General features: G+C 43.2%; 1 protein-coding gene across 1 annotated transcript in view; it reads right to left on the reverse strand.

Annotated features, from left to right (window-relative positions):
- Positions 1 to 3,932: 3,932 nt before the first annotated feature.
- TRIB2 (tribbles pseudokinase 2) overlaps positions 3,933 to 12,783 on the reverse strand; it is a 28,570-nt gene continuing 19,719 nt past the window's right edge. The window contains exon 3 of the mRNA XM_084826601.1: positions 3,933 to 6,757. Coding sequence (XP_084682727.1) covers positions 6,289 to 6,757 — 469 coding nt within the window. The 3' untranslated portion in view covers positions 3,933 to 6,288. The remainder of the gene's footprint in view (positions 6,758 to 12,783) is intronic.

Consider the following 12,783-nt stretch of genomic DNA (forward strand, 5'->3'; position numbering starts at 1 on the left):
ATGCTAAGCAGGGTTGGCCCCAGTCAGTAGTTGGATGGGAGACCGCCTGGGAATCAGGCTTCCTGCACTGAGCAGGGGGTTATTGTATCCCCTCAAATGAGACTAAGTTTTACCCCCTCCTATCCCCCCCTCTGGATAGTTTTTTTTTTTAAAAATCCAGGCGTTATCCTTGCAGAATCGGGGCTTCTCCGCGATGATTTTTTTTTCTAATTGAGGCATGATCTTCAAAGCTGTGAAGCTTCACAACTTGGAAGCTTTGAAGATCATACTTGAATTAGAAAAAAAAAAAACATCGGAGAAGCCCCGATTCTGCAAGGATAACGCCTGAATTTTAAAAAAAAATCCAGAGCGGGGGATAGGAAGGGGTAAAACTTAGTCTCATTTGAGGGGATACAACAACCCCCTGATCAATGCAGGAAGCCTGATTCCCAGGCGGTCGCCCATCCAACTACTGACCGGGGCCAACCCCGCTTACAATCCAAGATCAGACAAGCGCGCGCAGGAAAACAGCACAGCGCTCGAGTGTGAACCGAGCTTGCGCATTCGATGAAACACTGCAACAGGGAAAATGGGTGAGTGTGAATAATCACTTTTTAATGCGAGAGCGATTAACCCGATGGGACACCGAATTCATTGTGATGGCGGGCGCCATGTAGATCGGCCCTCTATGTCTTCTCTTCAGCCAAATACAACACCGCCTCCCCACACACACACACACACATTGTGGTGAATGCAAAATTGGGGCCAGTCTGCCAACATGGTTGCCACTGTTGCAGTACGAAAAACTGAAACCTCCTTATGAAAAAATAAAGCTGTACAAGTCCTGCCAATGGGGAGCCCTACCTTGAGAATTTCTCCTCCCCCTGGAGAAATTCGGTGAAATTGTCTCCCAAATTTCTCTGCCCACAAATAAGGTGAATTTTGAGAAACCATTTGGGCACAGCTCCAGTTGAAATGTCTCTCCTAAGGCTTAGCTGTTGGCAGTAAGAGCTTCAAGCTACAATAAGCAGGTATTTGGGGGGGGGGGCTCACCACTTTTACCTTCAGCCCCATCCACCACTGGAAGGCATCAGCCAAGAGCTTAGCTGAGGTTCTGTCATCCCTGAAGCGTGTCATCTTGATGGCTTGGGCCCTCTGGGATGTATTATCTGCCTGCCAGGTCACGACAGTAAGGGACACCCATAAAGGTGTTATTGGTTGTTGTCTCAATTGTGGAATTTCCTTCACTTGGAGAATTTTTAAAGACTCTCTCCCCACCCCCCATCTCCTTGGCGATAATGGGAGCTGCTTCTCTGTGGCGAGGCACCATGCTCCTGCAGTCAGATCCGTGCTCCAGAAATATGTGATCAGGGCCAGTCATGTGAATCTTTCCTACTAGACTGTCAGCTAGCTTGGAAGGAGGGCAACAATGGAGATGGGAGAGATCCCACCCTGCCACATAGTTCCAGAACACAAACACTTACTGCCACTGAGGTAATGAGAAGGGACCTCAGGACTCTGAGCACTACATGGCCTTCCTGTCTGGCTTTTGCCTTCTATGGTGAGGGATAGAGCATGGATGAAGTAATTTAAATTGCATTTATAGTTACTGGTTGCAAAAGGCTGCAGAACTTGTTACTCTCCCCCCGCCCCCTGAGTCTTTTGTATGTTGTGGGTTGGGAACCAAAATATATCTCCCTTCCACCAGAACACATTTCTATACACCATTGCAGACTGATTAATGACATAGGGTGCAATTCCACGCATGTTTCAACAGAACAATAGTACTACAACTCCCAGCATGCCCCAGCCAGCATGCCTGGCTGGGGCATGCTGGGAGTTGTAGGATTTTTTTGCTGCCTAGACATGCATGGGATTGCACCCTAAGTACTGGATCATGCATGCAAGCACTTCTGACAGGATGCTGGAAGAAAATCAGAAGCATTCAGCACTATTGTCATACCAGTTATGTATGATACAAGTTCTCAAAGGACCTTTAGGTATCTATATGCTTTAGACAGACAGACAGACAGATAGATTTTTGAAGGCATGGAAACCAAGATGTCCTTAATGTCTCAAGTAGGAATGTTCTGGCCTGTGTAAGGACAAGGCATTTACAATCTGCCTCAGATTAGGAAATTGGCTCCTTGAGCCAAAAGGTTTTCTTCACACCAGCATGAAGCAGGGCTCAGTGTTTAATATAATTCACTGCAAATGAGCAACCATTAGTCAGCCACATTTTTATACAATTATTGGCAGCGCAAAGGAAGCATGCACACGTCTAACTATTTCCACCCAAACAGAACAGAAGCTGCTCACACAGGGCTCCAAAGAAGGAGGTGGACTGAAGTATGAGGAGTTGAGGAGAGGGGGTGGGGATTCAAATGCTCTCACCCAAGCTGCTTTTTTAAAAGGAGGAAGGAATCACAGTCTGGTTTTTAAAACAAAGCACATTTATTGTAGGAGTTTAATTGGAAAGAGTTTCAAGTAATTTAAACTCTGGCTGTATTTAAAAGAACTAATTCCTCTCCAAGTTTACATATTAATGAAGTTTTTATGCTGCCACTCGGAGGAACAATATGAAACAGTGTAAGACAACAAGAGTTGAGCCAGAAGCCACCACAGAGAAAGTTAGGAAGCACAGTGGGAAAAAGCTAATCTGCCAAATTGTAATGAATGTGGTATGTACCTCCAAGTGGCGTGTTTATGGGTCTTTTCAAAAAGAAAAATGGGGGGGAGGTAGTGTCTACCCAAGGGAGGGTAGATATTGGGTTATCCAACCATGACCAATTCCCAAACCAACAATTCAAAATTTTAATCTCAACAAAATTTGATGCCAAAGTATTTAACACATTTGCAAATGCATCCTGAACCTCCAGCTGAAGTGCAAAATTCAGATTAAATTGGGGAAGCTGTTGTGGCGGTTGTTTTTTAAAAATGCCATCTAAGCAAATCAAGCTTAAATATTATGAAGTTAAAATCCAACATTTTCATTTGGGATTATATATTTCAATTTGCTCTAGTATTCAGATTTGACTTAAGAACTAGAGGAGCAAGAACTGTTGTTTTAAAATTTATAGGAAGCCAGGTTATAAAGAGCTGGACCAGGTTCGTTAGGTCTTGCACATATGCTACTTGGCTTAGTATTGTTCCCTGTAAGGCAGGGACAAAGAACCTCAGCTCCAGAGGCCGAATCTGGCCCTTCAAGGGTCCCAAACTGGCACTCAGGGGTTTCCCAGCAGGCCACATCCCCTTTCCTGGCCCCACCCTTAGCCCCCAACCACCGATGGTTTGGTGGTTTCCTGGCTTTTGTGCAGTTTTTTCTAAAAGGCTGAAATGCCTCTCCTAAGGCTTAGCTACTGGCAGTAGGAGCATTAAGCCAAAATATACTGGTATTTTTGGTACTTTGGCCCCCACACCATTGCCTTCAGACCATGGGCCCTGAAAGCGTCTCCAAAATGGAATTTGGCTCTCGAGCTGAAAGGAGTTCTGCAATCCTGCTATAAAGCATCTCCAATTATCCTTGGCTGAGAAAGTGGTATAAAGCATGCCATAAGTAATGCGTATGTCAACAGAAGCCTACTACTGAGGGCACCACCCAGCCAAAGTTGAGCAGTTTTAAATCTCATTGATTTCAATAGGAGAATTAAACACATAGTTAAGGCTGCAGTCTCCTGTGCACACTTACATGGAAGGAAGGCTTAGCAAACTGAGTGAAAGATACTTCAAATAAACATGCATACGATCTTTCCTGCTGAGGGGAGGGCTCACTTTCTCTAGATGATGCCTCAGGGCTGCACTTCTAAGCACACCAACTACAAGTTAACTCATTGAATGGGACTGACTGTCAAGTAAACATGCTTATGCTGTAAATAAGCAACAAGAATTTTACTGCAGCAGTTAAGGAACAATGAGGAAGCAGAGGAGAAAAAAGGCTTCACGAGTTGAAATTTAGTTAAATATGCACAATTTTGTTTATTGAAGAGATTAGGACAAAAACATTAAACCAAATACAAGACAAAGCACCAGAGGCAGTAACATCCCACCATGCACATCACCAATCTTTCTTCCTACAAGTTTATAAAATAAACATGGGGGGGGGGGAGAAGTCCCTCAACACAGCACCATCTTCAGAGTGTAAAAACGTTACTCCTTTATATTCTTAGATATCAAAATAGAACCAAGGCAGGTGAGCTGCAGTGCTTTGTCTCTTGAATTATCATCTTGAGAGTGGGATAGAAACCTTCCTGCAGGGCAGGCAAATAGCATCCATACGTCAAATGCCAAGTAGCTGTACGCACATGCCACATAATTAAGCACAAAATTCAAGTAACATTTACATACTACAGAATCCACATGTACCTATCCAAAAAACATGACCACTTCACAAAAAACGCACACAAGGCAGTAACATCAGAACAACTGAGGTACTGGAAACACAAATATTTATGCCAAGAGATTTGTTGTTGTTGTTTTTGTTTCCCCCAATATCATACAGCAATATAAAAGCAGTAATAAAAATCATTTGCCAGTCTAAATCAAAATGAAAGCTCTAAGGAAGGTGGGGGGGGTGGGGGGTGTAAAATAATAATTAAAAAGTGTATCATTCAGGGACAGGAATACCCGAAGAGAAAATTAAAGAAGTGTGTTTACTATAGCATGTAACATGTCACCCCAAGTCAACCCGTAATTGAAGTACTGGCTTAATTCATCACAACTGTGACAGTTTCATCAATAAATAAAGTCTTGACAATACAAAAGGTGCATATTACTGTGTACTTTTTTAGGAGACAGATCTGTGTCCTAGTAATGTTCAGCTTATTGACAGGTAATGAGAAGAAAATCAAAACAGCATCCTTTTTATAAAATAAAAACAAAAGCAAGAAAACCCAAGTCATTGCCCTTCCACAAAATTAAGAGGGGGGAGAATGCCATATTTTCTTTCTTCAACAATAAAGAGCCCCTCTATTCATGTTCAGGACAATCAGAGGAAAAGTTAGTTCCAGGATAACTTTTTTTTCCTTTGGATTACTTAAAGGGAATTCTTCCCCCTTCCCCACGACCCCACCCCCCGCTGCCCATTTCTGTGGTCAAACTGATGTGCAGTATGGTAAAGTGGAAGCCAGTATTTCAACTTTTTCAAAACACACATCAAAACCCAAAATATAGACTTGTTCTTTTCTTTTGGTAATAAAGCAGTCAAACACATCTGGAAGTCTGATTTGTTACTGCTTCCTGCAACAAAACCATTTGACCAAAAACCAAACCTAACCTACCCAGAACAGGTTGTATCCAATTGTGTCCCCTCTGCTAACAGGAGGTTCTTTGATCCAATGGAGACTTCAGCGAGCACAAAGGGTGGTGGGAGAAGAGGTGATTTTCACAAATTCCCCCTTTCTTTTGCAGCATCCCAGCGCCACCTCCCATGCTGTTCCAAGGGGTCCCCCAAGACTCTGGAGCAAAATGGAGGGGGGCAGAGGGAAAGGGGAATCAGTGAAAACTGTGCCCCTTTGCCTTTCTGTTAACAGAAGACTCCGCTGGATTAAAAAGCATTCTGTCAGCGGAGAGGACACAATTAGATACAATGCAACTTGTTAGGTGACAGTTCCTTCCCACCTTAAGGGAACAGAACATTTCGAATATAATTTCTCCTGGTAAGACTTAGAGTAGTTTATTTAGGAGAACTGTGAATTTGAAACTAGATATCCAGAGACATGAACTAAAACTCTGTTTAGCACCCACTTCTCATGTCTTCCTTTGTGCACTTTCCCACCACCCTCCCAAAGATGGATCCCACCGCAACTATTAAACATCAGATTTTAAAAACAGGAAATAAAAATAAAATAATAGCTAATTGTACCTTCCCTGAATAATGGCTGAAGTTAAATATCTAACAGTGCGATGCCAAGATGCAAGTTGAGGCAAAAGTTTCTATTCACTGGGAACCATGAGTATTTGAATGAAACGGAATCAGGAGTGGATTAGTGGCTGCACTGGAACTTGAGTGTTCAGTGTCCTTGGCTCCATAAAGACGAGAAGCTACAGTTGTTCCATGCTGCCGCCTCCTTCTTTTTCTATGCCAATCTAACTTGATAGCAACAATTTCTCCCATCTAACCATCTCCATGCTACATCTGTTGGGTTAGCTCATTTCCTGGGCATTCCTTCTCCAACCAACCCCCCGCCCCTCCAAGTTGTCTTTTTGCTATCAAGCCAGGCTTAGACACAGAAATAATTCTGCACAATCAGAAAGGACTCCCTTCATGTTATCCTTTCCAAACCACGCACCACCCAACACTAGTCCTAATGCTCAGTTAAAGAATGGATCCGAGTCCTCTTCCATATTGACGTCAGGCACCAGCTGATCTGTTACTTCCTTAGCACCGTATCCTGAATTAGACACATTAAAATCTGTGGAAAACCAAGGATGGTCCAGAATTTCCTGCGAAGTCAGCCTTTCTGAGGGCTCCCGGCGCAGGATGCTACGTATAAGGCATTTTGCCTTGGGGGATAAAGTCTCTGGAATGCTGAACTGCCCACGGCGGATCTTGCTGAAGAGAGAACTAGGCTCAATGTCATGAAAAGGATAGCGTCCAACTAGCATCGTGTAAAGCATGACTCCTAGACTCCACACATCTGCTGCCTTGCCAGAGTAGCTGCCGTTTGTGTTCAAGATCTCTGGGCTCACATAGGCTGGGCATCCATGCTTATCAGAAAGGGAGTCATCATTTCCTCGCAAAATGTAGGCATCTTCAAGGCTCTCCAATTTGACTGTAGTCCTGTAGGGCAAGAATAGAGAGAGGCAGCTGTTAGACTCATTGACAATTACCTGTGACATTTTGTGGCGAGACAAAGGAAATGCATGAACGTTCACTGTAAGGCACAGTCTTTACGACTTCTTAGCCCGTCAGAGAGATGACGTATACACTGGCACGCAGTGTGTATTCCCTCCAGGAAAGCTGGAGGGAGACAACAGCTTTTAAGAGAGCTGAAAGTGGTTCGAGGGACCCTTTGCTTCCTCTGGTGTATATACGTTTTTATCTTAATGCCCCCTTTGGGTAGGTGGGGCTTACAGGTTTGAAAAACACACACACACTTTATCAGACACAAAAGCAGAATGAGTGAGCGTACATGCCATGAGGAGCAATTACTCTTTCAAATTGTGTTCAACTCTAAAAAGTGATTGCCTTTCTACTGTCTAGGAGAACGTCCATTTTCACATGTTATGCAAGGAAAATGTGTGTGTTACTTTGTCCTTGGATCTAAAAGTTTGGGCTGGACTTGGTAGACAGCTATTATCTGCAGTTGCTCCTAACACTGTCCTGCTCCCAAGTTTTCTAGCAAAAAGAGGACTGGGGGGGGGGGGGCAGGGAGAGATATCATCCTTTCAGTTTACACTGGGCTGCAAGATATTCCAAAGCAGCAAGAATCTCGCACTCACCTTGAAAATACAGCACAAGCCCATGATCTTTCCCCAAGTTCAACAGACCTTGAGAGAGGAGAGGGGTCTCTAAGTCTCTTCACACTGGGCTTTGGGGGTAGTCAGCAGACACACACACACACACACACACACACACCACTTCTAACCACCTCCAAAGCCCAGTGCAAAATGAGAGAGCAACCCTCTCCACTCAAGAGTTCTCTGAAATGTAGGGATATAAAGGTCCTCTTGTATCATGCTTATTTACCAATACAGTTACCAGGAAGAGATTCCAGGTTCCCATTGGCAACCATCTTGGTAGAACTGTGACTTTTCTCACCCACTTGTTAGGTCAAATGAAAGGAAGCAGTCTGAAGGACACATGAAATATTAAATTGAGCATCAGCCACCGTGTTTGCCAAAATGTCAGAAGTTAGTCAGACATATGCATCTCCAGGGAGTTAAGACATGCACAGATGGACAGAGGTTCATCCCAAATGAGACTTGCTTCTTCTGAGTACCTCTGAAATGCTGATATAAGAGAAAAGATTCTGTTCCTCCCCGAATTGGGTTTTGGGACTGGGCCATGGCTACCAAGACCAATAAAAATTTAACAATCATACAAGCCTTAGCTATAGTGAACTTTCTGAACTTTTAAACTACATTCCTTAGGGGTTTTTGCACCTCTGTGAATTGTGCCCAGGATCATAAAAAGGACCAAAAGTTAACAGGCATAAGGAGGCTGCAAAAAGACTTTTGAAATTCCTAGGCCCCCAAATATTTTTTAGGTACCTGTGGAACCAAGTACCTGGATTTTTTTTCAGTCCTGGACACAGAAACAATTTTGAGGAACCCTACCACGGTTCTTATAAAAAAGACGAAGGATTCTGAATTAAGCTAATTACCTGAATCAAGAACATGTGTAGATTTACTGAATGTAAATTCATTATTTTTAAATGTATAAACATCTATTTCACAGTTGTGTGTGTGTGTGTTAAAATAGGTGTATACATTTAAAAATAATAGATTTACATTCAATAAAACACACACACACACACAATACCAAAGTGCTGCACAACAATCAATAACATTTTAAAGAATATACTAAAAAGACATAGTTGGAGGGGGTGGAGTTGTTTCCCAATTAGATCTAATCTCCAATATTACTCAAACCTACTCATCTTACGGAATTTAGAAATGGATATAGGTGATATTAATTCATGCAAAGCATTTATAAGATCCCCACCCCACAAAAGGAAAATACACAAACAGTTTTTAAAAAATCAAACAAAGCAACAAAAGCAAAAACTAACCAAAAAGAGATCAAACCCAGCTGTTCCTCTGCTGTCCCAGAATGACAATCAAAAGAAATGCAGCCCAACAATTTCCTTAGGAAGGGACCTCAAAACTATGGGTGCCACTAATAAGAAGGATCTGACTCTTGTAGTCACACTCCCTACCTTTGATGGTGAGAGTACATGGAGGAGAACCTGGATGATAACCTGAGTGAATGGTCCTTATGTTATCCTCACTCCAGACCATTTAGAGCTCTAAAAGATGAATACTGGCACTTTTTATTGTACCTGTGAACAAGCTAGGAATCAATGAAGTTGATATAATATCAGACTAATTTATTCCATGCAGCAAGCATGGTTAAAACCTTCGTTTCTACATTCTGGACCACTTGTTGTTTCTGAACCACTAGGATAGCCCTATATGCAGGGCACTGCAGTAGTCTAATCAGGAAGCTACCAGGTCATGAATGACAGGGACCAGATCTTTCCTGCCCAGGAGAGGCCACAGCTGGCATGCTAGCCTAAACTAGTAAAAATCACCAGACTCCTCAACCACCTGGGCATCTAGGTGTGTGTTAAGTTCCAAGAACACGCCCAAAGTGTTAACTTGCCTTTCAAGTGAGAGCACAACGAAATCTAGAACAGGTTGAATCTTTGTCCCAAGGCCATCCAACTCACCACCCATGAAGGACTTTCACTATATTTGCTAACATCCAATCCACCATTGATTCCAGACACCAGTTCAGAACCTCCAATTAGCTCACATCATCATTCCACCCAGTTTGCTGATAAAAAGCGATCTGAGAGGGATTACTGTGCCAGCTACAAAAACTGGTATATCCTTTGAAGGAGACATAGCTCTAATAACTTCAGTGAAGGACTTAGGGTTACAGGAGGGTGAATCATTACAACATTCCACAACCCTGAAATGACTTTCCTTCCAAAATGAAATATACTGCTAAAAGTTTCCAACAGGTGGAGAAAACTCACAGCTGTACAGATGTGTTCCACACTGCCCTAAATATGTTGTTTCAAAGGAAGAAAAAGCCTCAGGATTCCCTGGCACTCACATTCTATTCCAGGAAGACACAGGAATAATTATGCTGTAAAAACCCTCAGTCTTCCTGGCCTCTAGGAACTCTGCCTGGTCTGTGTTTCCCGCAAACCCCTGCTGTTAATACTGGTGGTGTCTCCACTGCTGTTGAATTCTACTTAAGGCAGAATCTCATGGAGGTTGTAACTGCTGCAGGCTTCCACAGTAACTTATTGAAAATCTACCATGGGTTCTGTTTGGTTTTGGAAGGTCTACAAATACTTCTGAGACCTTTGAGCAGCAGGTGTTCACTCAGACATCCATGAGGGACAACGGAAAGGGCCCATCAGTACCAGATGGGCCACAGTTTTAAGAGGACTCTTCTCGCCAGTGACCACCAATGACAATCTAGGCATACACCAACTCCAAGGGCTACAGACCAATCTTGTTAGACCCAGGGATTTCACAAGAACATTTTCATTTGTGCAACAGCACATTGAATATAGACATGCCTTAGACACCAATCAGCCTTATAGACTGAAGTACAGACAATGAATATACTAGAGATCCAATGCCACTTGCCTGAGGAAAGTAGCAGCTAGTCCCTGCATGAGTGTAGCAAAGCCATCAGCTCCAGTTTCAGACATAATCTGGACAGTGCTCTGGAAATTGTTCAGAATCCAGAAGGCAGTTTGATTTGTTTTATCACTGGAATCTCCCCTCTGGGTTTCATCCATGCCCAGTTGTATCCACAGACAACTGAGTGCTAGTTCAGAATGCATGGGATAGTGTGTTTATCAGGTGTTGTAGCCTAGTAAACAGATAGCCAAGAAAAATCTAGTTGCTCCAATCAGTGTCACAGAACTGAAAGGGAAAAAAGGGTTCAGTTCTTTGAGCTTATTAGCATCAAGAAGAGTATTACAGGATTTATTTTGTTATCCAGAAGCTGATTCTTAAAAACAAAAACAAAAAAACCAGCCACTCATCAAACCTTTCTAACATCCAGACCCATTTACTATCAAAGGTGAAAATCCTTTTGGCAAAGACCTTTGGATGAGGAAGTCATAAATACATAATTCACAGGAACTGGCTCCTACTCAACATGAAGGAAGCCAGCACTTCCCTAATTTAAACAGCTATAGCTGATGTCTCCCTCAGCTCGTAAGCAAAGGGTACGTACTGCAGTAAATTCCCCAGACCTTCCCAGTATCAGCAATACTTGGTAAGATATGGTACTAGACGTTTAACCTCCAGCTCCCAGTATCACATATTTTATTGATTGATTGATTGATTGATTTATGTATATACCTCCCAATAGCCAAAGCTCTCTGGGCAGTTCACAAATTTTGTTCTCAAGTGTCAGTCAGAAAGTAAGAAGGCCGATTTCTTACTGTCCAAGCTAGTTAATCTTACAAGTGTGGGGGAAGCCAATTCTCAGGGATATTATCATGAGTTTCTACAGGGCCTGGCAGCATATCGTGCTACTTATCCTATCGTATCTACCCCCTTTATGTTTTTAGGTTTATTTTAAAATACCTGGAATGTGACAAACAGGTATTTAAAACACAAGCATGATATAGAGCATGTAGAGAGCTGAAATTGCCTATGGCCTCGTTCTGCTTGAGGTGGTAAACCGGTGTTTGTGCTGTACCCCTTCAGACACCCAGTGGGGCTCATGTGATTGTATGTTCATCCATGCAACAAGAGTTCCTTCCACCTAGAAAACTAATATAGCCTATTCGGACATTACTGAATCCACTTACCTCCACACGTGAGTAGGAAGCAGGGCCATGGCATGTGAAGTCCTGCCTGACATCACCCATATGACATTGATCCCCCAGGCATTTGTGCTTTACGCACAAATGCCGAGGGGGGGCCACAACAACATGTGTGACACTGGAGGAGGGGCTATGCACTGCAGCTCTGCAGCCCCTTTGTATGTGGAGGCAATCAGGCTTAATAACACCCTAATAGGGCTAGGAATGGCCAGGAGCCGGTCCCCCCACCCCGTCCGGGTTCTCCAGGCACCCAGTACCCCCTCTGCTCACTGAACCTCCCAGACGCACCCTGGGCCTGTCCAACGACCTCTACAATCACCATTTTGAAAAAGAAAAAAAAAAAGCAATTGCAAAATGCACATATTTGATCTCAGGTAAAATGGGGCTGTGAATGGCTGATATATGCTACATTACCAAATTTTACGTAAGATCAAATATGTGCATTTTTGCGATCACCATTTTTTTTTTTTTTTTTTTTGCCAAAATGGCAATTGAAGAGCTCGCAGATGGGCTCGGAGTGAGTGTGGGGAAGCTCAGCAAACACAGGGGGAGTTCAAGCAGGGCAGGGGGCTTGGCAGGCGCAGCTCAGGGCAGCGGGTGGCAGGGAGTCTGCCGGAATCCCAGAACAGATCAGGTGCCCGGGCCATCCCTAAGTAGGGTAACAAAGCTAGAACCCTTCACCCTTATCTACTAGATTTCTATGCAAACAATATTTTACACACACACACACACACACACACACACACCCAAAAATGGAGGAGTGCTATCATGCAAGGTTAATGACACAAAAACTGCAATGGTGTTGTTGGGAGTACATTTTATTGCTATGGATTTAAAACACAACAAACGTAACAATTCCTTTAGTAGTTAAAAGGGTACTACTAGCATGCCAAAAGGTTACAGATGGATAATCCATGGCAGGTAGTTTGGCAGGAGACAGCACATCACACTTACAGGTAGTGGGGATTCAGGGAGAGCGAATTCTTAATAATTGTTGTAAAAAACAGGCGTCCACCTAGGTTACTACTGCATCCTACCAATGCGTAGCCACCAGTTGAGAACCGCTGCTCTAGACAACAATGCTCCAGAAAATACTTGTGGAAGTAGAAGAGGAACAGTTTCCCTGCTTTCAAAGCTCTAAACTGAGTTCCTGGGAAATGGCAGTTTTTCCTCCTCAAAATGCAGGTACCTCGTTTGTGAGTGCTGTGTGGAATGTGATTACACAAGAGTCACAGCATCTTTTGCTTCTGCTTGTTAGAGACCAGTGACAAAAACCTCT

The sequence above is a fragment of the Heloderma suspectum genome, chromosome 1, assembly GCF_057233095.1.
Source record: "Heloderma suspectum isolate Gila_16-S chromosome 1, 16-S_ref, whole genome shotgun sequence".
In the NCBI taxonomy this organism is placed as follows: Eukaryota; Metazoa; Chordata; class Lepidosauria; order Squamata; family Helodermatidae; genus Heloderma; species Heloderma suspectum.